This window comes from Podarcis erhardii, assembly GCF_964252035.2.
Source record: "Podarcis erhardii genome assembly, chromosome: 13".
NCBI classification, from domain to species: Eukaryota; Metazoa; Chordata; class Lepidosauria; order Squamata; family Lacertidae; genus Podarcis; species Podarcis erhardii.
Genome location: NC_138502.1, coordinates 26,428,526 through 26,455,767, shown reverse-complemented (window position 1 = coordinate 26,455,767; position 27,242 = coordinate 26,428,526). Strand labels below are relative to the sequence as shown.

Genomic DNA, 27,242 nt, shown 5'->3' with positions numbered 1-27,242 from the left:
AAAATTGAAACTGGAAATAAAGCATGGCGTTAACCCAAGCCCTTCTCTTCCCACTGAAACAAGCGGTAACAGAAACATATCTTAAACACACGGTGCTTCAAGAACACTGTATGATAGCTTAAAGACTAATTAATAAGCTTCCTTTCCAAACATAAATGTGCAGCTGTTTCATATTACCACTTGTATTGCTTTTATTGTTTATGGTGTTTTTTAACTGTTTTGTCCACCAGCTGGACATTTCTGAATTTGAAAGCTGTTTTAAAAAACAACCAACCAAACAAGCAGCCTCCTGCATCACGGGCTAAGCTCGCCTGTCTGTTGCTCTGTAACACATTTCGGTTAAGTTTATAAGTGTTGTTGTGAACCCTGGGGTATCTGAGCAGCCTAGAAGACATTTCTTAATGAGACTGATGACATACTCTTTCCTATGAAAGACAACTTGCCTGCTATTATTGCTCTTTCCCTCCAATATACAGCTGCAGGGGATTGAATTCAGCTTCACTTAATTCATGTAAGGCAACAAGTCTAACAATCTCACAAACTTGAATATTTATTGTAGTATATGTGGAGTATGCATAGCAGGGGCTCCTTGAAAAGAGAAGCCAGAGAGCAAAGGGTTCTCTGAAGGTAGAAAGCTGAAAAAGGATTAGTATACTTCATTATTTTAGCTTCTCTGAATCTCAAATGCTGAAAGCATCAGTTCAAAGTAAAAACTGCCTTTTATTGGAGCCCTGGTGGTCCAATTCAATACAATGCCTGCAATTTCTAAATGTGTAAGTACCTACAGGGCTATAAAATATCCCCATGTCAGCTTCTGCAAGTCAGGCAGCCAGAAACGTAAAATCAATGCTGCATGTTGCAGAAGTGATCTATTATATCAACTAACAGTAACGTCACCACCACAAAGCACATGTGGTGTGGATCAATATTTTTTTAAAAAATAAAGGAAGATCAGATATCAGTTTTTTAAATATTTGAACGTTGTACCAAGTTTATCCTTAAAACTGAATCTTTGGCTTCCTACCCAAGAGAGGCTGTTATGCCCAATACAGATCCATCCTTGCTTTCTTTTAAGTTTTTAGTACTTGCACCTTCAAATCAGGTAAGCTTGCTTGAGGCTCTATTCAGGCATTCAATTCTTGCTGTGTGGAGCACTCAGGAAGAGGCTTGGTTCTCTCCACCATCCTGGTCACTTCACTGGTACAGAGTCCTAGCACTCTGCAGGTGTTGCTGGTAAGGCATGAAACAGGCAGACTGCTCAATATGTCCAAGTTCCCTACACAATTTAGAGCACTGATCATGCAGGGTTCTAAATCATATAGGGAGCTCACACACCTACAGCAGCCTCCCTATACATACCTTACCTAACTCATGGAGGGTGGTGGAAGTGGGGGAGCAAGGCCAGCACATATGACTTCTCAGATGACCAGAACTGGGTTGAATGTCCGCATAGGGCTTTAGTGTCCCAACAAGTGTATAGGAAATCATCTGAAACTATAACTACTCTCCCCTACAGCAGATATAAATTATGTAGCGCATAAGGCACACGAGCTGCATCACTAGAGTAAAGCCTCTAGTTTGAAACCAACAAGGTTTAATTGTTAGCAAATGATGAGCATGCACACTTGTTCGAGAAACATGAAACAGAAAATTAGAAACCAACTTAACAGAAATATTTCAACCAACCCACCTTGAGTAATTGTACAAGCTTTGTGGACAAAGATTTAGGCCAAGCTGCCATGTTACCCCCCCCCCCCCATGGGCATTTATTCTAAGATCACCCTCCCACTTATCTAGGAAAAGCTACTAGACACAGATGTGTTGTTAAGAGATTTATTAGATACCCTTTGAGCACTATGTACACAGAAAGGCAGAAGTTATTTCTTAGTTTCTTCCTCCTTGGACAGGGTCTTGATGATCTCTTCCTTCTTGGCTTGCAGGCGTTCTTCACGGCGCTTACGGGCCTCCTTGGTCTTGGACCTACGGGCTTCAGCCTGGTCACTGAAAAGCAAAGGAAGGCCCGTGAAAAGCACAGCAACAACAGATTCACTTCATTGCTGTCGCCAAATTCACCGAGTATATGTATGAATCCAGATTTCAGATTTGTCTGCAGTCTGACAGCTGGAACATTTGAAGAGAACTTTTGTCCCCTCCCTAACAACTATTATTGCCTATTTCATTGTTTTTAATATAGAGTGCAAGCTACCTTGATAACTTTGTGGTAGTTTAAATTTATTTTTGGAGCATTTTTATCCTGTCTAGTAACCAAACATTTCCCCATAGAGAGTACTCTGTCACCGCTGCCAACTTACACTAAAAAGCCAATTAGTGAATTAACTTGGAGGGAACAATGAAACATCACTTCCCAACTCAGTGATGGAGCCAGACAATCAAGATGAAGGAACCCCTTCAACGGAAGCGTCATGGCAAGTAACAGAAGAGTAAAGAGAGCAAACTCTAATACCTCAGATGACTCACCACTGTAAGTTGATTACTTGTGGAGTTTGTGCTATACCTCTCATTCTTCAGCCCGCAACACCTTTTTATTGCTACCTTAAGAATTTTAGTACTGCTATGCCAAGAACAGGACTTTATTCAGGGAGGAGAGCAAAGGAGAGAATGACTTTACTCAAAGGAAGCAAGTGTCCAGTAGCAAAATGGGAAAACACTTACGCCAGAAGCTTCTTGCGAGCCTTGTCTGCCTTCAGCTTGTGGATGTGCTCCATCAGGATCCGCTTGTTTTTGAACACGTTACCTTTCACCTTCAAGTACAAGCTGTGGTACCTGGAAAAGATGGCAGAAACAGCAAGGGCTGAGTATGCCACTCCATAGCTCTGAATAAATATTAACGCCTTAACAGAAAGCAACGTCCCCTAGACATACTGTAAGTGGCTTTGCCTTGTCATCAAGTATGTGGGCTCCATAATCCTTAAATCCAATTTAAATGAACTCTGAAACCTAGCACACTATTCAGTAAGCCTTCCATAAACTAGCATGATTTGGCTCTCACCATTGGAATAGACGCATATAAAAAGTTAGCCACATTACAGGCAGAAAATGCCAGAGATGCTTCAGGTGACAAAACTGACAAATGTATTTGTTTGCCAGACTTACATATGGCGATCAATCTTCTTGGATTCCCTGTATCTGCGAAGCAGACGTCTCAAAATCCTCATCCTTCTCATCCAAGTAACCTTCTCAGGCATACGTGCATTGGCTGTACCTTTTCTCTTACCTGGAAAGCAAAGGAAAATGTTAGGCAGAATGATTCAGTGATCTGTGCTAAGAGTACAAAAATGTTTGCATTTCTGCAAAAGCCTCCTAAGTGTAGAATTAAAGATATCTGATGCCTTGTTTCATTAGATCTGCCTAAACTAAACTGCCTCTAAATTGGAGATTCTCAAAATTGATGGAAACCAGCTCTTACCAATGCCCATGTGCCTGCCCTTGCGGCGAGCCAAAGTGTTTTTCCGGCACCGTGCTCGTGAGTGGACGGTAACTGGCTTGCGGATTATCAGGCCATCTTTGATCAGTTTCCTGATCTGTTGACCTAGAAGACAAGAGAAAACAATAATCAGAAAGAATAACTAATATCACCAAGGAGAACCTGCAAATCTATTTTCACATAAGTAAGCAAAACTATGTTTATGCCAATGTCTACATTTCTGTTTCCAAGTTAAAATCCACCTGATTCACAGACTGTCTGTTTTCTGGTCTGCTGAATTTACTAAAGACATGTAAGCTAAGGAAAGTCTATGTAACAGAGTAAGAAAGTGCTACTAAGCTAGTGGCTTTCACTATGAACAGATGTTTGCTATGGCTTTAAACAAAACCGATTACAGTGGTACCTTGGTTCTTGAATGAAATCCATTCCAGAAGCCCGTTCGGCTTCTGAAATATTTGAAAACTGAGGCACAGCTTCCCATTGGTTGCAAGAGCTTCTTGCACTCAGCGGAAGCTGCATCACACATTCAGGTTATGAAAAACGTTGAAAAATTGAAGCATTTACTTCTGGGTTTTCAGTTTGAGAACCAAAACGTATGAGAACGGAGGCATTTGGAAACCAAGGTTCCACTGTATCAGCAAAAACTAGCATCTGCTACAAGAAGTACCAACAATGTAAGCAAGCTGTACATACTCATATGCTTCTGTGACATGGCAAATGTTCACTTACGGGAGTTGGCATTTGCAATTTCATTGGTCTCGTTGGGATCCAACCAGACTTTCTTCTTGCCACAGCGCAGGACGCTGGAGGCCAGCCTCTTCTGAAGCCTTAGCATACTGAGGACAAAAATACAAGGTTAGAGATTTCACAGAACAGCAAAGAAGTTATCCTGACTTGTGGAGATATTAGATGGGAGTGTTATTCCAAAGTAGCAAAAATTAACTGCTCATCTGCATAACTAAAATAAGCAAACTATACAGGGCTCTGAGCAATGAGCCTAGACACTGGGAACCTAATCTAGGCTCCCCCCACAAAGACCCCACTAATTTTGGTATCGGTGGCACAAAGTGGGGAAAAAACAGGAAATACTGGGGTGCGCAGCAAGTTAAGTCTATATGTCCAGTCCAGTACCCTGATGAGTATATAACTACCCTCCTTTCAGTCAGATCAATCATTCAATGTGTGCCACCTCTGCCACTCTAATCAGTGCCATGATTAGAAACAGTGTAGATCAAATTTGAGATTTTTATTTATTTGACATTTTATTTGTATTCCTGCAAAGAGAATTTAATCTGATTTTAACCCAATTACTCTGAGAGGAAAAAGAGGTTTGCTGCATGAGGACTCCTTCCTATAACTCCAATGCACACTTTATTAACATAACACAGTACTGATAAAGTACAGTACAGGATATCAAAATCCAATAGTATTATTTATTAAGACATTTTTGAATCAGGAGTGGCTTATTGTGATAGTAAAGCAACAGCCACCAACCATCTGCAAACCCTGGTACACCTTTATAACATTTGTAATAACCTTTTTTGCTTTGGGGATTTCTCATGTCAGAGATCCAGATGTGTATGCGAGAGAGATGAGTTTGGATATTCTAACTCTTGCATAGCCATGGAACACACCAGGCAGCCTTCAACTGACCACTCTCCTCTCATGAAACACTATCTGCACTATGGGGAAGGGGGTGTGATTATCTTCCAGAAAGGCTGAAAAATTTATGGAAACAATGCATGTGAAGCAGAAGCATTGAGAGCCAGTGTGGTAAAGTGGTTAGTGGCATGACTTGGACTTAGGAAGCCAGGGTTCAATTCTTCGTTATACATCTTTGGGTGCCAGGGAAAAACATTCCTTTTCAACCAGGCTTTTGGCTGATTAACAGTGTATGTCATTTTAAATGTGTTTGTGGGGGGGGGGGTGTTATGGGTTTGCTTTTTTATTTTGCTCACTTTTATTATGTATTTTGTGTTTTTATCTTGTATTTTCCCTATTTGGTTGTGAAGCTGACTGGGTGACCCTGTGAGCCAGTCACTGCCTGCCAGTCTAACCCATCCCACAAGGCTGATTGTGGGGATTAAACGAGGGGAGCCACGAACACCACCTTCGAGTTCCTCGGAGGAAAGAAAATGGGATATAATTGCAACAAATAAGTATCCCCCCTCCTTTTGTTGCGATGCTCCCGACTAAACATTAAGAAAGGAGTTTCTGGCAGAAGGGGCTGTTCCGACAGTGGGAAGGGTCTCCCTCGGACGATGTGACGGTCTCTCTCCTCACTTTCTCATTGGAAGAGGCCATCGGCCAAGGTTGCGATCCCTGGACTAGAAAGGGCTGGACTAGATGACCCATGGAGGGTGGACCTCCCTTCCAGCTCTACCCTTCTATGGTCCTCAATGGCTTCCCTCCGTTTTCGGACCCCAACTCGCCAATTCGGCTCTTCCGGCCCCTCGTGGCAGCCGCGGAGGCTCCTCCCCTTTCGAACCCCCAGCCGCCGCCGCCGCCGCCTCCCCCTTCACGCGCTACTAGGCCGCGTCTCCCAACCGTCCCTCCGTAACGGTGTCGCGCGCCCTCAACGAAACAGCCCCTCTCTATTGGCTTTTGTTCTCTCCCCTTCCTTCACTCGTCGAGCCTCGGCCTTCCCCCCCCCCCCGCCAAAACTCCTCACGGAGACTGAAGGCCCCCCCGCCGCCTACTACTCCGCAGCTCCTCACCTCATGGCGGCGGCGCCGACGGCACTAAAAAGAAAGAGAGGAAGGAAGCGCGCACTGGCCAGCCTACTAGCCGACGCGTCAGTGGGCTGTACCACTCACCCCTCTCTTCCCTTTTCACTCCGCCTTCATCGACTCGCCTTCGGTCCCCACCAGGATTGAAACTTCACGTTGAACGACAATCTGGAGGAAAATGTGAGAGTTAAAGAGGCTGGGGCAAGCGGTTTAAACCACAGGAACAACAAATTCTGTTCCCCCCCCCATGGAGCTGAGAGTAGTATGGCCTAAAGCTCAACTGCGCCTGCGCGGATGTCTAGGCGTATGCTCGCGTGGGGAGGCGCTTCCGGGAGGGTTCTGCGCCTGAGCCAAGAGAGAGCGTTTTGCGCATGCCCGGAAAGATTATGCCATAGTTTTGCTGTGAAGTGCTTGCAGAAAAGAAACGAGTGGAGACTTTCTCTTCATACTGGAGATATTAAACTTGATTATTTCTGAGGCTTCCTCTTTCTCCTCTGGGCCTGAGAGCCGCCCATAAATGAAAAAAAATGGAGAAATCCACGTTTTATTTTAAGTGTGTTTGAAAACAGCGTCCCACCCGCATGCTAAAACAGGACAGTACTAATACGGTCCACTTACTCTCTATTTGCAGGATGGCCTGCTGTGGCACAGAGAGGGGCTTAGGAGAGCTTTGCAATGTAGCCTATTAACAGTGCAAATTATTTGGTGTGGGGTAGGGCTGATTTAGATTTCCAGCTTAAACTCACTTATGCAAAACAGCCTTTAACTTGCAGCTAGTGACTCCTGCAGACCCACTAAAAGCCTGAATTAGGAAAAGTAGAAAATCCTGTCCATTGCTGGAGCCTGGCCAATCACACCTGCGCGAAAACCCTGTTTCCCTGCAGACAGCCCTTGCCTCCCTTTCGGGAGAGACGAAAAAAATGGCGCCCAACGCAAACCCGAAAGTTATTTCCCGTGTGCTGCTCTACATTTCTAAGTCTATGGCTAAATATTGCGCTGCGACTCTGATCGCACAAAACATGTCCGGACTTGTTTGAAAAGAGTGCGCCTGCGCGATGAGTGTAGCATGTTGCAATTTCTGATGTATTCGGTGAAATCATTGATATGTTTACTGGGGTTGTTTTCGTTGACTGACATGGAGAAAGGGCGGCTGAAAGCAAATAAGGTTGTGGCTTGGGCGCATGTGATAAGCCATTGAAGCAGAAGAGCAATATTAGATGTGCTCTGAAACACTCCCCCCTTTCCCTTTCTGACAACTGGTAAGGTTTCCCTAGCGCTGAATTAATTCTTACACGGTGCTTTATCTTTTTATTTTGGTTGTTTTCATGGGGCATCTTAAAATACCAATTGTCGCATTTGAATGCTGAACAAATATATATAGTGATGTATACTGCTTGAGTAGGACTAGGGCAGCCTTCACCACGTATTTTGACTTTAATTCCCATCAAGTTATGCTGGCTGTGGCTGGGTCTGATGGGAGTTGAAGTCCCTAATAGCTCATTTGGCCTTGAAACTCACTGGTGACCTGGGGTCAATGACGTACTCTCACTCTCAGCCTACCTTACCTCCCAGCCCATCCTTGTGTGGGTAAAAGTGGGGAGTGGTAGACAACTATGTACGCTATCTTAAACTCCATGCAGGTGTATAAAAACAACAAGGACAATAAAAAGCCAATTACAGGGTCAGACTAGGACCTGGGAGACTAGGGTTCAAATCCCCACTCAGCCATGAAGCTCACTAGATGACCCTGGGCCAGTCACTGCCTCTCAGCCGAACCTGCCTCACAAGGGGGGTCGTGGGGATTCAGTGAGAGGAGGGGGATAACCAGATATGCCACCTTGGTCTCCCTGGAAGAAAAGGGTAGGCTATAAATGAATGAAAGAAAGAAAGAAAGAAAGAGGCTTACCAATACATTACCATTGGATGTAAATAGTAGTGTTGCTGTCTACATAGGAAGCCAGCTTCTACTGGAATCAGAGCACTGGTGCATTTTACGCATTATCGCCTACACTGACTGGAAGCAGCTTTCCAGGATTTTGGGCATTCCAGTTCCAGCCCTTATGTGGAGATGCCAGGGACTGAACCTGGGATGCAAAGCAGTTGCTCTGCCACTGAACTATGGCCCTTCCCAAAATATGTTTACTCAGAAGTAACCCCATTTGAAACGTTTCCTGGGAGATATGCCTAGAATTCCAGTGTTACTGAAAAATAAACTGATTGATAGCATATGATTGTCTAAAATAGTGTTATTATTTTTATTGTTGTTGTTGTTAATATTATTACCTACTCTTCACCTGATTACAAATTTTTAAAACTGAACATTAAATCTTCCTGTTCTGTATCCTATTTCCTATGTCTCTATCCTGGTGATCCTTAACCATACAGTCATACCTCGGGTTACAGATGCTTTTCGGGTTGCACACCACGCCGAACCCGGAAGTACCAGAACGGGTTACTTCCAGGTTTCAGTGCTGCTCATGCATGCGCAAAAGCGCCAAATTGCAACCCACACATGCGCAGACGCAGCACTGTGGGTTGCGAACATGCCTTCTGCATGGATCACATTCGCAACCCGAGCGCCCACTGTACTGACCTTGAACATAAAGGAAGTAATAGCTGAAATACATTTTTCAAACACCATTCACCTTGATGCTTAGTAAAGGCCTTGCCGAAGCATGTTTATAAAACAGGCAATTGGCCACGAGTTAAGTGTGTGCACGGACAATAAGTTTTATTTTTATTGTAATGTGTTTCAACAATTTTATGTGCTCTGAGCATCCAGGCTATGGCAAGGTTTAAGCTCAGATAGTTAAAAATAAACCCTAGAACTTTGGTAACTGGACTGAAGTTTTTTTGTGTTATTGAATGGTGGAGTGAAATTAAATGTGACAGTCGTTTTCTACTGATTTTGTTATTATTCACTGGGGAATTTATGTCAACTTCAAGTTTGACTCTTCCCACCCACCTTGTGAAAGGAGAACTATGTGCCTTTTTATCCTTAAAGCTAACATTTTCAGTGTTCATTTTAAAGTAAAGAGAGTGTGATGAAGCATGTGGGGAAGGGCCATAGCTCAGTGGTACAGCATCTGCTTTGCATGCAAAAGGTCTCAGGCTCAGACTCTGGTGTACCCCAGGTAGGAATGGGAAAGGCAGGCTCCTGCCTGAAACCCTTCAGAGCCACTGCTAGCCATTGCAGACAATGCTGAATTAGATGGCCCAACCATGATCCTTGCTGTTCTTAGGAAAAGTTGTGTAATCGCTGTCATGTTGCATGAAGAATCAGAAACTTAAACTTCAGACACTTCCAGACTACCTATGCATTCATATTTGTTCTCAGGGAGGTTAGATATTGCATCAACACAAGTATTGCCCACACTTTCCAGTACAATTTCCTGTCAAGTTCCTTATCGCGAACAATTTGATCTTTGTAGGGAACAGGTTTGTTGTGCAAGGCTTTCTCACTGTACAACCTGAATTCCCTGGTATGTGATTTAATCTAGGCTTCCTCAACCTCGGCCCTCCAGCTGTTTTAGGACTACAGTTCCCATCATCCATGACCACTGGTCCTGCTAGCTAGGGATCATGGGAGTTGTAGGCAAAAAACATCTGGAGGGCCAAGGTTGAGGAAGCCTGATTTAATCCCACCTGAAAATGGGGATAATCCAGAAGCACCTTTTGACTTTCTCTTGGCCTGGTGGAAGATGACCTGCCTCAGGATGAGAATCAGATGCCTGAGTGTTCTCTTGAGCATTGGTGTCCTTCCTTGTCAGTTTTAAAAGTAGTAAACATCAGGTAGGGTTGGTTTAAATCAAATAGCTGTTGCCAGAACATTCATAAACTTCAGAAGCCTCCTTTTCATTTCTACTCTCACTAGTGGTCAGTTTTGAGATGGATTATCCTGCTGTCTCCCTTAAGAATCCATGGTAGCATTTTGCAGTAATTGCAACACTGTACCAAATTTGCCAATCAGAAGGTCGGCGGTTCAAATCCCCGCGACGGGGTGAGCTCCCGTTGCTCGGTCCCTGCTCCTGCCAACCTAGCAGTTCAAAAGCACATCAAAGTACAAGTAGATAAATAGGTACAGCTCCAGCGGGAAGGTAAATGGCGTTTCCATGCGCTGCTCTGGTTCGCCAGAAGCGGCTTAGTCATGCTAGCCACATGACCCGGAAGCTGTACGCCGGCTCCCTCGGCCAATAAAGCGAGATGAGCACCGCAACCCCAGAGTTGGTCACGACTGGACCTAATGGTCAGGGGTCCCTTTACCTTTTTTACCAAAGCCATTTTACTACAAAAGCCATACAGTGGTACCTTTTACTACAGTGGTACCTTTTACTACAAAAGGTAAAGTGGTACCTTTTACTACAAAAGCCATACAGTGGTACCTCGGGTTAAATACTTAATTTGTTCTGGATGTCTGTTCTTAACCTGAAACTGTTCTTAACCTGAAGCACCACTTTAGCTAATGGGGCCTCCTGCTGCCACTGGGCCACCGGAGCACAATTTCTGTTCTCATCCTGAAGCAAAGTTCTTAACCTGAGGTAATATTTCTGGGTCAGCGGAATCTGTAACCTGAAGTGTATGTAACCTGAAGCGTATGTAACCCGAGGTACCAGTGTATGTAGCCTATGTCCTTGCACAACCCGGAATATGCTTCCCATGTGGGTTAAGTGTATTTACAGACTGCAACTCTTTCAAACTCCCCAGTTTCCTTCACACACCTGTCTTCCAACCTGAAACTCCCTCAGCAGTTTCTTTTGCTTTTTTTATCCTGCCTGTTTTTCCATTGCAACCCTTTCTTTGTTACTTGGTCCCTTGGGAGAGCATGGCTGCTGGTGAAGGAACCAACTAGAGACGTGAAACATTGAGGGCAGCTGCAGCAAAACAGGCCACATCTCTTTCCTGCAGAAACCTGCTGCAGACGATTACAAAGTGAGAGCTGGCACAGGCACACACGCACTTATATTCAATAGGGATGAGCTAACCTCCCAGGAGAGTGACTAGGAGATAAACCAGGAGATAAACATTTATTAGAGGAAGTTCAACACTAATTCATCCTCTTTCTGTGCCAGCAAGAGGGGCCATGTCAAGGATTCAAAAGCCAAAAAGAGGTCATCAAACTACTCAATGAATTCTAAGGCTTCCTGCTTGACTGCCGGTCCTGGAACTAAAGACTTGCACAGCATCTTTGCAAAGCTTCCAATATGTAGAAGCTAAGGTTTTGCAATGTTTCCCTAGCACAGAAATAAGCCAAGCTGTCTTGCAACATCTGCTTACAAAAATCTTTGTCCAGTACCTGAGGTGTAACTTATGCACTGGTAATGGCATGTTCAAAAGATCAGACACAAAGCTGACAAATGTTTAAAGGCACCTGTTGCAGAATGCTGAAATGTTGGAAGATTTGAGATAGTCAAGAGAAAGTTCTCACACAGTGCATTGTTAAACTGTATGGACTTTTGCCCCTATAGGAGGCAGTGATCGCCACCAGTTTGGATGGCTTTAAAAGAGAAGTTGACAAAGTTGAGGATAAGGCTCTCAAGGCTACTACTGCCTAGGATGGCTATGTTCTACCTCCACTGTCAGAGGCAGTATGCCTCTGAATACCATTTGCTAGAGATCACAAGCAAAGGAGAGTGCTGTTGTGTTCAGGTCCTGTTTGTGTGATTCCTAAGCACATCTGGGTTAAAACAGTTAGAACAGAATGCTGAACTAGATGGGCCATTGGCCTGATCCAGCAGGCTCTTAATGTTCACTTGCAATGGCACAGAAAGATAATCCAATTTCACAGAGTGGAGACAGATTGCCAATTCCTGCCCCCCCCCCACCAATAATTGAATTGAGAGAGGGACCCTAGCTTACCCATTCACCACTTGAGATTATGGGAGACAAGTGCTAGGAAGAGACCACCACCTGGAGGACAAGTGGGGTTCCCTAAGGGCAGAAGAAAGAAGGAACTGGTGGAAGGAAGAAACAGTGATGGTCACTGATGGAGGAACAACTGCTGGGGTGGGAGGAAGAAGAAACTCCTCTGGTACTGGAGGGTATGTCTTTTGGCTTTCCAAAATTTAAAGCTTGTGATATTGTGTTTCTTAGACTTAGCAATATTGGTGTCTACCGAGCCTGGGTAGTGAGGAAGAGAGAAAAGATCTGGCAACTGGGAGGGCAAAAATGGTCGTGTGCATCCACCCCCTGACTATTAAACAGAAGAGTGTGTCTTTGGGGCGGGGTGAATGCTAGGACTAGATAGAGAAAATAGGTGAATAGGCTGCATAGGTAGTCTGGAGCGGCGGCCGCAGCAACAGCAGCAGGTAGATCTCGCTAGGATCTCGGTGCGCGGGGTGGGGGTGTGGCTGGCTGGCAGCCAGTGCCAAGCCGAGTCTCCATCTTCGCTCTCCCTCCCTCCCTCCCTCCCCGCCATCTGCTCGGCCGCACTTTGGCTCAGACCACACCCACCCGCTCCTTTCTTCCCCCGGGGGAGCGGGAGGCAGCAGCCAGCCAGCCAGCCAGCCAGCCCTCGCCAGTTGCCAGGAAGCCGTCCGTCGGCGATGCCCTCTGATTGGAACGCTGCGCTCATCCATCAGGGCGGCCGGCGGAGGGTGCCTGCTCGCTCCTCGCCGCGTCTCGGACCAGGAGGGGCCATGCCGAGGCTACGGGCTTAGCGGGTGGGGGTGGGTGGCGGCAGCAGCAGGAGGAGGAGGAGGAGGAGGAAGAGGCTGGCTTTCTTGGGAGGCGAAAGGCGCGCCCAGCCACCTCCGGCTTCCACCATGAGTCCGGCGTGAGCGCAGCCGAGGGCGCACGGACATCTCCATGGTGCAGGACGGCGGCATGTCACGCACACCTTACAGCTCCAGCCAAGACATCCAGATGGAGGTCTTGGACAACCCTGGCCTCCAGGTGAGTAGCGGCGCAGCCCGATCCGTTGCCTTCTCCTTCCAGCCCTCTGGGCGGAGGACTCCTGGCGTTAGGGCGTGGGGAACTTTGGACGGGTGGAGATCTTCGCGCGGGGAGGAAATCGGAAGGAGGAGAGGGAAGGAGACCAAATAGAGAACGTGAGACACCTTTAATCGCAAGCGACAGCCAGGCATCCTTCCCAGACATGGGCTGATCCACCCTCGGTCCTGGCTTTCACCCGTTTCTCACCACCACCGCCCCGCGTGTTATTGAGGGGGATGGCGTCGTCGAGGCAGGGAGAGGGTAGCTTTTATGTTTTCCTAGATTTTGACTTTGATCCTGGACACACAGGCACCTGAGGGGGGGGGGCGTTGAGCCAAAGGGAGAGAGATGTGAGTCATGGAGTTGGAGGGAGAGAATGGCACATTTGAGGGTGGCGATGGTTTTTTAGAAGCTTTCCTAGCTACATAGAGGAGCACCAGGAATGTACCTTGCACAGCCCTTCTCCTCCCGCTTGGGATCAGTTATAGCCGCTCCCTTGCCTCTTCCATTACGGGATCGGCTCCCAGACGCCAAGGGCACCCACTTGGTGGAAAAAATGTATTGCTTTTCATGCTGTCCCTGCCGTGCCTTTCCGTGCAAGCAGATGAGATTAAACCAATGCACGTCCATCCATCCAAACACGCAAACATTTTGCAGAAAGCCAGACCAAAGGATCTTCTGGCTGTGGCCTGTGCGGGGTCTAGAAGGGGCTGCATCAAATGAAGAAAGGGATTGCACCAGATATGTTAAGCACCATAGCCCTTGAGATCTGTTCCTGTTTCAGATGAGGGACTAGTGGCTAAAGCAGCCTTCGCCGGCTTGGTACTCTCCAGATGTTTTGGACTACAACTTGGACGTAGTCCAAAACGTCTGAAGAACAGCAGCTTAGCAAAGGCTGGGTTAAAACATTGGGAGATGAAGCCCACTTGTTCCTGTTCTCTGCCACTGACTTCCAGCCTCATCTCCCATGACTCAGATTCCTCTCATCTGGAAAAAGAGGAGTAATGGTTTGAGGTATTTGGGTGGCACACGCAGCTGCACATGGAGAAGGCGCTCATGGAATCTCCATGGGTTGGTTTGGGAGTATACCAATCTCTTGAGGAAACTTGGCACTAAACACATAAGACCACCCAGGGCTTCTACCCCACCTCTGTATCTCCCAGCAGCTTCTACAGCCAATAGGACACTGGTGGATCTATCAACAAGTTTCAGAAGGGACTGCGGAGGTGGTATCAGTCTTCTCTATGGGGTAGGAAAATTCTAGGGTGAAGATAAGCCAAGATCAATCTTGTATGGTCTAGCTATTTCTGTTTTATCTAGAATTCCTGTCGTCTGCTGCTGTGTGCTCAAATGTATATAGCAAAAATGCATACTCAGCCCTTTTTAACAGTTCAGGCATAGCAACACTGCACTAAGCGCTCTGGGTAGTGTGTCCTTGTTTATTTACAGTATTTTATTATAATGGCCCCCTAGGTGTGTTTGCAACATAAACTCACACAGAATAAGGGCTTGTTTTTACACTGCTGGCTTGATTGTAACCTCTGACTCAAACGTCCCTGTTCCATTATCTCAAAGTGCAAGATGGCTGTCTCACTGCTTCTCTTGTTCAACATAGTTGTCATCTTTTGTACGCACTCTTCCTGAAGCACATAAGAAGCGCCTCAATGGCTGAGGCTGAGGTTTGCTCAGTTCATCATTCTCTCCAAGAATCCCAGCAAGCAGTAAGGAACCTGTAGCCCACCAGATGTTGTTGGACTCCCATCAGCCCCAGCTAACCTGGTCTGTAGTCAGGGGTGATGGTTGCAGTCCAGCAATATCTGAAAGGCCATAGATTCCCCACTCCTGCCGCAAGTGTGCCACTGAAAACTGGCAGTGCTCCCCTAGCAAGTCCACCATTACCTGCTGCCCCACTCTTGTCCTAGGGGTAGAGGACTGGCCCAGGGAGACAAGGGTTAGTGTGAACCTGTGGTTCTGGTGGAGCATGTAAGGAGGTTGCCAAGACCTTGTTTGATTCATTTTAGGGAAGAGTTACTAATGTATTTGACTCTAGTGAGCAAATGTAGGTACTGGGAGACAACAACTCAGATTGGACAGCGGGTCAGTTTTAGATAATATGAGAGGCCAAAATGTCCAGCCTCCCTCTCTCTTTGCAGGTTGGGTGGATGATAACAGAATAAGTGGATCTCAGTGGCAGAATGTACTAAGCAAATGGACCTACCTGGTGCTGTTTGTGAGATCTAAGAAATGGGAGATTCTGGATTATTTTTCTTTCATTTTATATTTTTCCTAATTTTATTCAAGTATGCTTGCAAAAGAAAAAGAACAAAACATAGCTATCAAGTAAGCCACTGGTACATGTAGGGAGGTTGGAATATAAAACAGGTACAGGTACAACCAAGTACAGAAAAAGACAGCAGGATCCAGTGGTGGTGTTTTAAAGATTCCAGGTTCTAATGACTATTTATGTGCTTCAAGGGAGTGTGAGAAATACCAGCTTGAAAGAAGACCTCAGAGGAGATATACCCCAAGCTGAATGATGGATAAGAGAGTAGCAGCTCGATACCTTTGCCCTGTTTTGATGGGAGTATCAAGCAAAGGCTTCTGGTGACAGAACCCATTATAAGGCCACCTTAGCCAAAATTGTGCCCTCTAGATGCTGTTGAACGACAGCTCCTATCATCCCTGACCATGGGCCACGTTGGCTGGGGCTGATGGCAGCTGTGCTCCAAACAACACCTGAAGTTGGCCACCTCTACATTAGAGTACATGTTTGCTCCTATTGATGTGATGGTGAACTATGTGGTCCTTAAGTAGTTCGGTCTAGCTCAGTGCAGCAGCAATACCACCCCCACCACCTGAACCTTAAACATATAGCCTCCCAGCAGCAGCAATTCCCCCATTTCATCTAAAACTCGCAGAGAGTAGTGCTCCACCCACTCTCTTGGTGTGTGGAATGTCATGAGTGAGTCTACCCCTTTTCCTCCTTTTGTCCCTCTCTGTGGTCCCACCCCCACCCCCCCAGGTGGTGGATCCCGACTGCTCTCTGCAGCTATGAATGACGCACGTGCCTTAATTAGAACAAGCGGGGAGGAAAGGCCTAAAAATACCCAGCCCTTCGGTCTCTGCCTCCTTGCCTTGCCCTGCCTGGCCTTAGAACTACGAGAACCATGTCTGCGGAGGCCTGGTAACAACTGCCTTCTCCTCTGCCAGCTGTCCCTCTCCCTCTCCCTGAGACATACTTGGGAAGTGTCTGGTTCATTCTAGCCCGCCCCCCCCTCCATGCTCCCTCTCTCAACACACCCTAGAGAGAAGGGTCTGGATTTTTCTGGGGACTGTCCCTCTGAAAAAAAAAAAAAAAAGGCATGGGGCGGAGCTGTGATTCTTAGAAGCAGGTGGAAGCATGAAGCCGGTACATTTATTTCCCCCCTCTCCAAAAAAGGAACCTAGTGATGCTTGTTTTCTATATAAAGAGAGAGAGGGAAACGCTGCCATGACCAGCAGAGGGTGATGAACTGGGCAGGGAAGGAAACAGGACTGTGGGGAATATGGCAAGAGGCTGCCTGATACTTACACACCTGAGGATGCAGGAGAGAGATTCCTCCTCTCTTTCTGCTTTGAGTCCTACACTTACCACCCTGCTCCTGTTCTTTTGCTCACCTTCCCAAGTTATCTTCCTGCTCTCTCCCACTGAAAACTGCGCTTAGTTCTCTCCATCCTTTCCGGCCTCATGTGGGGGAAATGTCCCACGGCCTGCAGTGTTATAGCAACATTTGCAACTGAACAGGGGCTTTCTCTAAATTCTCCAAGAATGTCTCATAATCATCTCGGCAGTTCGTACAACTGGGTAGGGAAGGCTGTGATCTCCTGGTGTTCCTTGGCTGGAGCTCCCATCATCCCTAACCATTGACCATGCTAACTGGGGCTGTTGGGAGATGGAGGCCACTACACTTGGAGGGCCCCAGGTTCCACAGCACTACAACAATCCTTGTATGGTCCAAAACAGGCTTCCTCAAACTCGGCCCTCCAGATGTTTTGAGACTACAGTTCTCATAATCCCTGACCACTGGTCCTGCTAGCTAGGGATCATAGGAGTTGTAGGCCAAAAACATCTGGAGGGCCGAGGTTGAGGAAGCCTGGTCCAAAACAAAAAACAATTTAAAACATCTAAAACCATGTAAAATAGGCCCCCCCAGCTAATAATGTTAAGGTTGCCAGGGGCAGTGTCTTTAAGCCAGTGTTTCCCAACCTTTGGCCTCTAGCTGTTTTTGGACTACAACTCCCATCATCCCTAGCTAGCAACACCCAGTGGTCAGGGATGATGGGAATTGTAGTCCATAAACAGCTGGAGACCAATGGTTGGGAAACACTGCTTTAAGCCATAAATTCCCTGCATTATGTTTCAGCCATCAATATTTTTGAGTTCTTGCTGAAAATTAAGCAGCTGCACCTCACCAGAGAGGGCATTCCACGAATGGGGAGCTCCCACCAAGAATGTTATGGGTCAGTGCCAACTGGGCAGCACCAACAAGCCCTCCCCCGCCTATCTGAGGGCCTGGTCTATAGAGCACTGATCTATTGCTTTCAACAGCCTCCACCAACCTGGTACCATCCAGATGTTTTCGACTACAACTCCCATTACCCCCAGCCAACATGGCCATTCTTAGGCCAACTTCTGGCATCCTTAGCATTGGATCCGAGTTGCGGAGTCCTTGCGTCTGACGTGACCCATACACAGCTCATGAATTTGGCAGTGCTGTACTCAGTTGCCCCTCCCATTAAGTGGAAATGAATATTCTGACATTCCTTTTTAACCCTTCTGTGCCTTTAGCAGGTTTGAGCACAAAACATATCCCAGCTGAGCTACTCCTTAGAAATGAATCAGTTGCATATATAACTCTGAGCACGTTTGTGTGGAGTTATGGAGTGGCGATTCTAATCTGCGTTAGTGAAATGCGAGTACAGAATCAGCATCTCCTAAGTTACCGCAGACTAAAAGGAAGGTCATCTTTTGCATGTACCCTTGGTGCGGAGTTCCTTTCCTTTTGCAGCTTTGCAGCAGTTTTTGATTGTTTTGATCCAGGGCCTTGTGTGAGGTGTGGCTTCCCGTTATGCTTGCTAATATGCTTTGCAAGGTAATTAGTGTTTGGATAGCCTTCCACTACCATCTCCCTGTGCTCTGATAATTGGTGTCTGGCCTATGATGCTGTGGGTGGGCGGCAAGACCATCCAGGACTCTGAAGAGCAGATGGATGTGTCAGATGGTTTTATGGCCGTGCCATGCAGGGTTGAGTGGTGTGTATGTGTGTGTGTGCGCGCGTGAGAGAGAGAGAGAGAGAGGCCCTGTTTTTTCCATCTCCTCACAGGTACCCACACTCTGATTAGGTTTAGGCACAAGGATATATGAGAGAAAATGAGTATGTGTGGGAGAGAAGTAGCAAATAAAAACATAATGATATACATAAATGGAACAGAGTCTGAAAACCCTACTCAATCTTGTTTTGACAACTGCCAAGGCCTGGTACTCAGGTAAATGCAATTGCCTCCTTATGCATATTGGAGAAGATCCTCTCTGATTACTGTGGCTGATGACCAGCTGCCCCTGTGTGAGGGTGGAGAGGATTCTGATTTCAGTATCAAAACCAATTACAGCTCATCATGATTTATAATCATTTTGGTCTATGCTGGGACAGTCCTGTGATGTGTGGATTTATTGGCTAACCCCATCCACTCCCACTCTCCCTTTACCTTCGTCAGACACTATTCTCTATATGCCCATCTTACATAGATATAAACTCTCCAAGCAGGAAGCTGCTCCTGTTGCTTTCAGCACGTAGCAGACTTCTGGTGCTGAATGTATTTTACCTATTTGTTGTCCAGTGTTTTTGCCTTCCTTGAGAAGATGAAGATACTGTTTCGCTCAGGTCTGGTAAACCTCTGGCCCTCCAGATGTTGTTGTACTAGAGCACCCATCATCCCTGTTCATTGACCATGCTAGTTGGGGCCAATGGGAGTCCAATGGGAGCAAGCCAAAGAGAACAATGCAAAACTAGGTTTATTTTTGTTTCGTTTCGTAGCTTTGGTTTAGCAGTGAGTTGCATACACTTACCTAGGTCTGCGCTTGCATTTATTCCTACCACCTTTGCACACTCTCTGATCTTTGCATCCTCTTTAACCTCCTAGGGGAAATATAGCAAAAGGAAGAATCGCTTCAAACGCTCCGACGGCAGCACCTCATCTGACACGACTTCAAACAGTTTCGTCAGGCAGGTAAGCTCAAGCAGAGGGAGGGGGCTGGGAATCGAAGGGCTGCAGGAGCGTCACGTGAAGTTTATAACTGAGGGAATTCACATCTCTCATGTGCTGGTTGCTGCTTATTAGTACATGGTGTTTGAAAGAACAGCACACATTAATTTCAATGTGCCCTGCTGTGATTTCTCTGACTTTGAGAATCTCCCTCCAGTGGGCAGCATTTTCATTGCAAGTTTGCTATTTCTCCCACCGGCTGCAAAGGCGTAGCTCAAGGATGAGAAACTGAATGGGGAGTTTGGAGAGAGCTTTCAGGATTATGGGGATGGGAGTCAGGGGTGAAGAGATTCCTTCCCAAGCACATGCCTAGTCACTTTCCACGGCCCACAGGCTCTTTCTCTCTTTTCCCTTGCTACACCTCTCTGTTTCCCTTTCCTTCCTGTTTCTTGTCCATTGCCAAAGGAAATGCTAATACGGCCAGTGGATTGGCACAAGACTTCATGCAATTATGAAAAAGCCAAATTACATCATTTGACAACGTTTATTCTGAACACTTACTTTTAAATGTCATTGATGCAGAATTAGGAATTCTCTCGAACTCTCTGGGCACCTTCCTCCTCTCAAAATATTTTGCTCTGGGCAATGAGGAATGTATTTCCATTTGTGGGTGGCAGCAAATCCACTTATTTCCCCATGTACAATAACCAGTTAAATAGGAAGAAGCAGTGCTATTTTTCAGGGGATACTCAAGTGTATGCAGTACTGGCACCTCTTCTGTTGTTGTTAAAAAGTGTGGCACTTATTGTAACAACTTCATGGTGAGTACTGGCACCTATTTTTCTAGAAAAGAAGGCACTGGGAAGAACTATGCCTAAGAATAAAATTGTGCTCTCTAACATAGATGCCATAGATCCACTTGGTCCCTCCCCCCCCCGCCAAGGGCTCTGTGAACAAGGCAGCATTCGGCTACTCAGGCGAACTACAATCCTACACCCACTTACACGGGAGTAACTCCCACTGAACTCAGTGGGTCCGACTTCTGAGTAAACTGCTTTGTTAAAAAGCTGCAGCTGCAGTGTATGGAGGATCTAAATGCTTACAAAAGCCAAGGCAGCAAAGAGAGCAGTCTGCGTAGAGGTGATGAGAAAGAAATGACTAGAGGCTAAGATTCTGGAAATCAGTCCGTGCCTGTTATACAGTAAACCAGGGGTCAGCAACCTTTTTCAGCAGGGGCCAGTCCACCATCCCTCAGACCATGTGGTGGGCCAGATTATATTTTGGGGTGAAGTGGGAAATGAACAAATAACCCAGAGATGCATTTTAAATAAAAGGACACATTCTACTCATGTAAAAACATGCTGATTCCCGGACCGTCTGTGGACTGGATTGAGAAGGCGATTGGGCCGCATCCGACCCCTGGGCCTTAGGTTGCCTACCCCTGCAGTCAACTAACAAAGGGGATGGCACTGATATCTGATGGTTCCTTGTGCTTTTTTACCCCACATAGGAAAGTTTTCAGAAGGGCAGTCTGAGATCAAAGACAGGCCATTTCCTTTCATCCTTCAGCTTGGCTGCTAACTTGGCTGTTGAGGCTTTAACTCAGGGGTGGGGAACCTCAGACCCAAAGGCCCCATCTCTGTCTGGCCCTTGGGACCACACCTCCTCTCCCTAGGCCACACCACTCACCAGCTCTCGTGGATGGAGGAGACAGAGAAGTGTCTGAATGTGTGTAGAAACCAGCCTGCTGTACAAAGGTAAATTTTGCACCTGTTGCTCTGCCCACCTTTGGCTGTGCACCCCCAACTGGCATGTGGCCCCCAGAAGGTTATGCGGCCCTCAGGCTGAAAGAGATTCTCCCCCCCCCCCCGCTGCAGCTCATTACTGTTAAGCAGTGTTTTGTTTCATTGCTATTTATGTTTACAAAAGGGATTATTAGTAAGGTATAAGCCCATCTGCGAGATTCTAAGGTTCTGTTCCCTTCCAACTATTACTTGCTGGATGTCCAGTGTTTTCATAGCTGGCTTCCTGGCCCCCAAATTTGACACCTGGGTGGAAGGTGCCCAGAACTGCACCTCTCCAACCCACCCAATGTGTTGGTTTTCATTTCGACCAGTCTTGCAGTTTCTTGCCTCTGCAAATTGAGGACAAACAGAAACCTCTTTGTCCCTCACGTAGGGAAGCAGTGAGGTTGCCATAGCAATGCCCCATCTGGTTGAGTGTCTGGAACTGAGTGAGGAAGAAACTCAGCCCTTGTGTAGTAGATTTGTATGAAAGAGGGTACAAAGTAAGTGCGAGAAACCTTCTTTCCTCTGATGGGGACCCTGTGGTTCAAACACTGCATCAGATCAGAATCCATGGTCTTCTGCTTAAAAGGCAACGGGCATCTGAGGTGAGATATGTGCATTTCCATCCCCTTGCCAGGTGGAATCACTACTCTGTGCTCTCTGTCTATGCTAGAAAGAGACAGTCTTTGTCTCAATCTTTTCTATGGTTGCTGTCTGATAACTTTATCTGTACCAGGGTTGTAGTGCGCCGTTGTCCCATGAGTTCATACTTAAGTTCTTCAATTGCATTTTAAAGTTGCTACACTCCTTTTGCTTTTCAGGACTGGCTATGAACTTTAGCCAAGGCTACAGCTGTTTGTCCTCAACATCACATGGTCACACAAATTTCAAATTCTGTACAACTTTGACAAATTCTAGTATTTTAAAAAGTATTCTAATTAAGCAAACCTGCATGTTTTGTATTGCATGACTTATTCTGCCTTGAAGATCCAAGTTGTTGTTTTTTAATGCATCTTTTTAGATGAGCAGTGGCAGAATGGAAGGAGGGAACAGAGTTTGGTGACAGAAGCACTTCAGGGGCAGGAACTAGTGGGGGCAGTAGCTACATTCCATTCATAGCGCCCCCCCTCTCCCCATCCTAAAGTCTTTGGCCAGGTTCAGGTTAACATCAGAAAACATTTCTAAATATTGAAAACAACACTTCCATCGCTCTAGTCCTGGCCACAAAATGTGACCTAATTCCTATTGTGTCAGGAAACAACTCAGGCTCAAATTTTGGTGAGTCTCCATGATTCTCCCCTCTGGCTTTGCAGATGTCACCATGCCCTGCCCATTTATTTATTTTTTCCTTTTCATATTTTGACAACAGTTACAAGGACTGGAAATCTTCTTTAAAAAGATTTCCACAATAGGTTGTTGCTGATGAAAGCTCATTCTGCAGCTCAGAAGTAAATCCTATTGAATTCATTGGGCCTTGGCAAGTGAAGTTCTGATTGCAACCAAAGTCTCACTGGTGCCTCTAGAAACTAAGTTAAAAGCATTATTTCGTTGAAATTGGAGTGTTAATACGATAATATGGATGCATGGTTAAATTTGCCTATTGCATATTACTGAGGTTCTGCTTAAATAGAAAAATTAAAGACTAAAAAAGCAAAACAAAACAAAACAAAAAAAACAACCCCAAAACAATCTATGAAGGCCCTGTTGCTTCAGCATCATCATGACCAAGTTGTGTGGACTAATAGTCTGCCCCCTTTATAACACATCCTTCTCTGTCCTAGGCCCTGTGGTTCCCTCACCCACACCCATTTTCTAATGTGTGAATAGAAAGAATCGGGGAATCGAAGGAGAGCTGCTGGGAGGGAGGGATGGGGAATCTGTGACCTGAACTTGTGTTGCCATAGTGATGACGTAGGAGGCCGTTGCTATGGTGGAGATTCCTTGAGCAGGCCTCCGGCAGAGCACCAGAGCACTTTTTTAAAAGCGCTTGCACGCTGAGCGTTCCCTCCATCCACAGTCGAGGCCCTTTTGTGGTTCTCAATGCTGCTGCAGGGTCTGAAGAGGGAAGGAGGAACAAATCACAGCTAAAGGTTTATTTCTGAGACTCTGTAAGGACGCCGTCTGAGAGGAAAATTGGGACAAGGGGAAAGGCAGGGGCTCCTGCTGGTTGGGAGGGGAATTAAAAACACGGGGCTCCAAACAACAGCAAAAAATAACAACACTCCAAATGTCTGTTATCTCCTCATGCCCTTCCTCTTCTGCCTTCTGGATATGAGTTTCCCACCTTTGCCCAGAAGAGGGCAGTGTATGATTTCTGATGCCCATAGCCAAGAAGACAAATTGACAAGCCACATCCCAAATTATGAAGGCGAGGGGCTGCCCCCCTCTCTCTTCTCCTTTTTCTCCTGATATCTTGTTACTCTGAGACTGAGGAAAAGATGGCTAGGAGAATGAGGTGTAGAAACAGTGGCTGTGTGCACACTATAAAATACTTCTGGTGCACATTCAAAGCCTTTCCCTGCCAAGAATTCTGGGCACTGCAGTTTACCCCTCACAGAGTTACAATTCCCAGGAACACTTAGGAAATTATGGTGCCCATAATTCTTTGCAAGGAAAGAATGTGCTCTAAATATATACAGCGGTACCTCTAGTTAAGATTTTAATTTACTCCAGAGGTCCGTTCTTAACCTGAAACGGTTCTTAACCTGAGGTACCACTTTAGCTAATGGGGCCTCCCACTGCTGCCGCCGCGCAATTTCAGTTCTCATCCTGAGGTAAAGTTCTTAACCTGAGGTACCATTTCTGGGTAAGCAGAGTCTGTAACATGAAGCGTCTGTAACCCGAGGTACCACTGTAGTGTGTACACAGCCAGTGTTATGATATTGAAGCAAGAGAGTTGATATGATTACCTAACACTAAGGATTGTTGGTTTTACATAGAATCATGGAATCATAGAGTTGGAAGGGACCATGAGGATCATCTAGTCCAACCCCCTGCAATGCAGGAATCTTTCGCCCAGCTTGGGGCTTGAACCCAGGACACTGAGATTAAGAGTCTCATGTGCTACCAACTGTAGGAAACTTAAGTTAAAACCCCACCCCACTCCATGAATGTGGCTTTGGGCAAGTCTTATCTCTCAGTCTTATGTTCTTACTTAATTTTTAATTTTAATGTTTTTTATTAATATATTTATATTTAGTATTCTTTTGGGTGACTTATAGGCCACTTGGTGCACTGGCATGCGGTGAGGGCTCTGGTGAGGCTAGTATGCTGCTCTGAGCTCTGAGATCTGAATGCAAGCATTATGTGTACATTTGAAAGTGATAAAATAAATCCTTATGCAACCATTTCCCAGGAAGGGCAAGGAATTGGAGCTTTTAAGTATGCTACATGTTGGAAGAATCTTTATGACAGGGGGGAAAGAGATGCAGAAGATGCAGCTAGGAAAGCCTTGTTCATTCTTTAGTATTCAAGTGAAGCCCCAGCAGGGTTATTGAATCAAGGTGGAAAATTAAGGCTGCCAGAGAAGGAATTGACCTTGAATTGGGGAGAAACAAACAAGTGCTTCTCCATGGCAGATAAAAGCAGTTACATGCACTGTTTATTTTTGTGTCTGTAGAATTCTAAAATCTACGGTAAATAGATTTTAGAATTCTCTAAAATCAAACTTCTGTCGGAATTCTAGAAGCCTACTTATCTTGGGTTTTAAACAAGTTTCTGGCCCTCATGGTGGCAGAAGTGTGCTTGAAACCCTGTAGGTAGTTGCCACCATCAAGAGTACCACAAAAGCAGCAGGAGAACTTGCATCCAAGAAGAAAAACCTAGCTGGGGTTAGGCTGACGAATGGGGACCCCATTTGGGCTATGCATGATAAATAGGATTTCTGCTACCCCTCTCCCCACCCCTTACATACACAGCCTGCATCCTCCATCAACACGATATTTTCCACCCCCAGTAAAGCAGATCAGACTGTTTGTGAAGACTGTATTTGTTAGATCATGAAACGTTTATGGCTATAATGTTTAGATAGATTTGCTGTGTGTTACAGAACTGCTCAGGAATGGCCCAACTATGGAGACAAACTAGGCAACTGCCTGATTGCCAAAGTTCTAGGTACATCTGCCTTGGTTACATTCAAATATCACAGTAAACGATGGCTTACCACATTGGGAACAAGCTTGAGCATCCTGTGCTCCATGTTCTCTTCTCTCAGGAGAGGAAACACTCAAGAGCTTTCACTTCAGTTTGTGGCTAACCACAGTTTAGTGTTACATCCAAACCCTTTAGTGTAGCTAATCTTAACTATGGTTAGTTGCAACATGTAAGCTTCATAATTAGCAGTTTGAAGCAAACCAATGTCTTGGGTTTAGATAAAACATCAAGCCGCAGTTAATTGTTAAAAATGGAGATATGAAAGCCTCTAAACTCCTCCTTATTGCTGTGTAAGAGCTGAAGGCTCACCTAGGCTTGTTCCAATCAGGAACAATCTTGTTTTATCAGAAGGATGGGGGATCTGTGGCTCTCCAAGATGTTGTCGGACTCCAGCTTCTATCAGCCCCAGCAAGCATGGCCAATAGTCTGGAACTGTGGCAGTTGTAGTCCAACAGCATTTGTAGGATCATAGGTTCACCATCCCTGGTTTACTGTGACATCCAAACCCATCCTGTGTCTTCAAAAGGTGTCTTCTGCCTGTATATTTGTACGAGCTGTACAGACACAGCTTTTTAGCTCATAAGCTTGATGCATTCCAGGTGACACAATCAAAAGCTTTCTGCTCTGAGTCAGCCACCCAGGACACAAATGCAGTTGTGAAGGGGAGAAAATAAGGAGTGGCAGGCATTATGAATGAAAATAATATCCCAGTCATCTCTTTTTATATGCTATGTTGTGCTGTCATTTAATGTGCTATTTGTGGCTGCTTAGCACACATGTAATCCTAAAGGGTCAAGGGCAAAATCTGAATTCTCCTATGGCAGTAGTTTTCAACCCGTGTGCTGTGGCACCCTTGGGTGCCTTGAATGATAGTCAGGGGTGCCATGGGCAACACTGGCCTCTGTCCCTCTTTCCTTCCCTCCCTCCTCCGATGCCCTCTCACATCTCTGCCTCCCAAAGGCTTGCACGGCCTGTTTGTTGCAGCAGCCCTGGCTACAATCTCCCCAGGTAAATGGTGCCTCTGGGGCTGGCCAGGGGGTGCTTCCCAGGCCCCTGTGAGTCACCTCTCTTTGAGGCAGGGGGGCAGCTCAGAGACCAGGGGCAGCAGCTGCAGTTGCCCAGAGGGCTCCGAAGGAGAGGAGAGGAGAGGAGAGGAGGCTTAGGGAACACTCCACAAGGGAGGGTGTTCGAAAAAGGGTGAGAGGCTGCCAGCTCTGCAGGCAAGGGGTGACATAGCTGGGCTCCTGAGCCCCACAGTGTGCCGCAGGAAGAATGGAGTTGGTCAAGGGAGCCGTGGGCTCAAAAAGGTTGAAAACCTTTGTCCTAGGGCATCAAAAACCTTTGGGCCAGTCCTGGAACTAAACTTCTATCCTGCACAACCCCCACCCACACTGCCTTGTCAGTAAGTACCAATTGCCTTGTATTTACGCAGTAGCCTATTAAGCACACCATTTGTTACACACCCGCTTTGTACCCCTCCTCCCGAACACGGACTTCAGAAGAAAGCATGCAAGCTAAATGGCTTCATTCAAAATAAGAATAATCGGCATGCATTTCATTGACTTGCACAATTAGATTTGTGCAGAATCTGAAGCATCCTTGGCGTTACTTGGAAAGCAGTGTCCCCGTATGAACCTGAGCTTAGCAGATAAGCTCTTGATGTGCACCTACACAGCGAGTTACTAACCACAGAGGTTGTGGTGGTGGGGAATCTGGAGCCTCCTGATAAAATTGAAACTGATACTTTTAAAATGAGTTGGGTCCCCTCTTCCCCGCCGTCAAGTTAGGTCTGGTGGGAAAGCTGGGTTTACAAAGCAGAACAAGCTGCATGATAGGGTCTTTTCCATTCTAACCCCTAATATTCCATATTGCAGAGGCTTCCCTTAAAATGCCTGGCTCTTCTCAAGGTGTTGCTTTTTTTTACATTCTAACATCCCCACCCCACCCCCTCGCCAA

At 46.1% G+C, this 27,242-nt stretch overlaps 2 protein-coding genes across 6 annotated transcripts in view; one reads left to right on the top strand and one right to left on the bottom strand.

Annotated features, from left to right (window-relative positions):
* Positions 1–1,819: 1,819 nt before the first annotated feature.
* On the bottom strand, positions 1,820–6,303 carry RPL19 (ribosomal protein L19). Its single transcript, XM_081837321.1, has 6 exons — positions 6,163–6,303; positions 4,175–4,281; positions 3,428–3,550; positions 3,115–3,235; positions 2,674–2,784; positions 1,820–2,001 (listed from the first exon to the last, which is right to left on the bottom strand). The coding sequence occupies exons 1-6, from the start codon at positions 6,165–6,167 to the stop codon at positions 1,878–1,880; spliced, it is 591 nt and encodes a 196-aa protein (XP_081693447.1). The 5' UTR covers positions 6,168–6,303; the 3' UTR covers positions 1,820–1,877.
* Positions 6,304–12,352: 6,049 nt separating this feature from the next.
* CACNB1 (calcium voltage-gated channel auxiliary subunit beta 1) overlaps positions 12,353–27,242 on the top strand; it is a 49,182-nt gene continuing 34,292 nt past the window's right edge. Inside the window, exons 1-2 of one of the 5 annotated variants that reach the window (XM_081836992.1) lie at positions 12,353–13,065; positions 19,285–19,371. In XM_081836992.1, the coding sequence (XP_081693118.1) occupies positions 12,979–13,065; positions 19,285–19,371 (174 nt within the window). In that variant the 5' untranslated portion in view covers positions 12,353–12,978. Of the gene's footprint in view, positions 13,066–13,156; positions 14,354–19,284; positions 19,372–27,242 lie in introns of those variants that run through there. The other 4 variants (XM_081836990.1, XM_081836993.1, XM_081836989.1 and 1 more) reach the window with 4 other exon arrangements.

Excerpts from the sequence above, each read along its gene's own strand:
- RPL19 (XM_081837321.1), bottom strand. Across the intron at positions 3,236-3,427 it reads GGGCAGGCACATGGGCATTG|GTAAGAGAAAAGGTACAGCC; the intron begins GTAAGAGCTGGT and ends TTTGCTTTCCAG. Across the intron at positions 2,002-2,673 it reads GCTCGCAAGAAGCTTCTGGC|TGACCAGGCTGAAGCCCGTA; the intron begins GTAAGTGTTTTC and ends TTTGCTTTTCAG.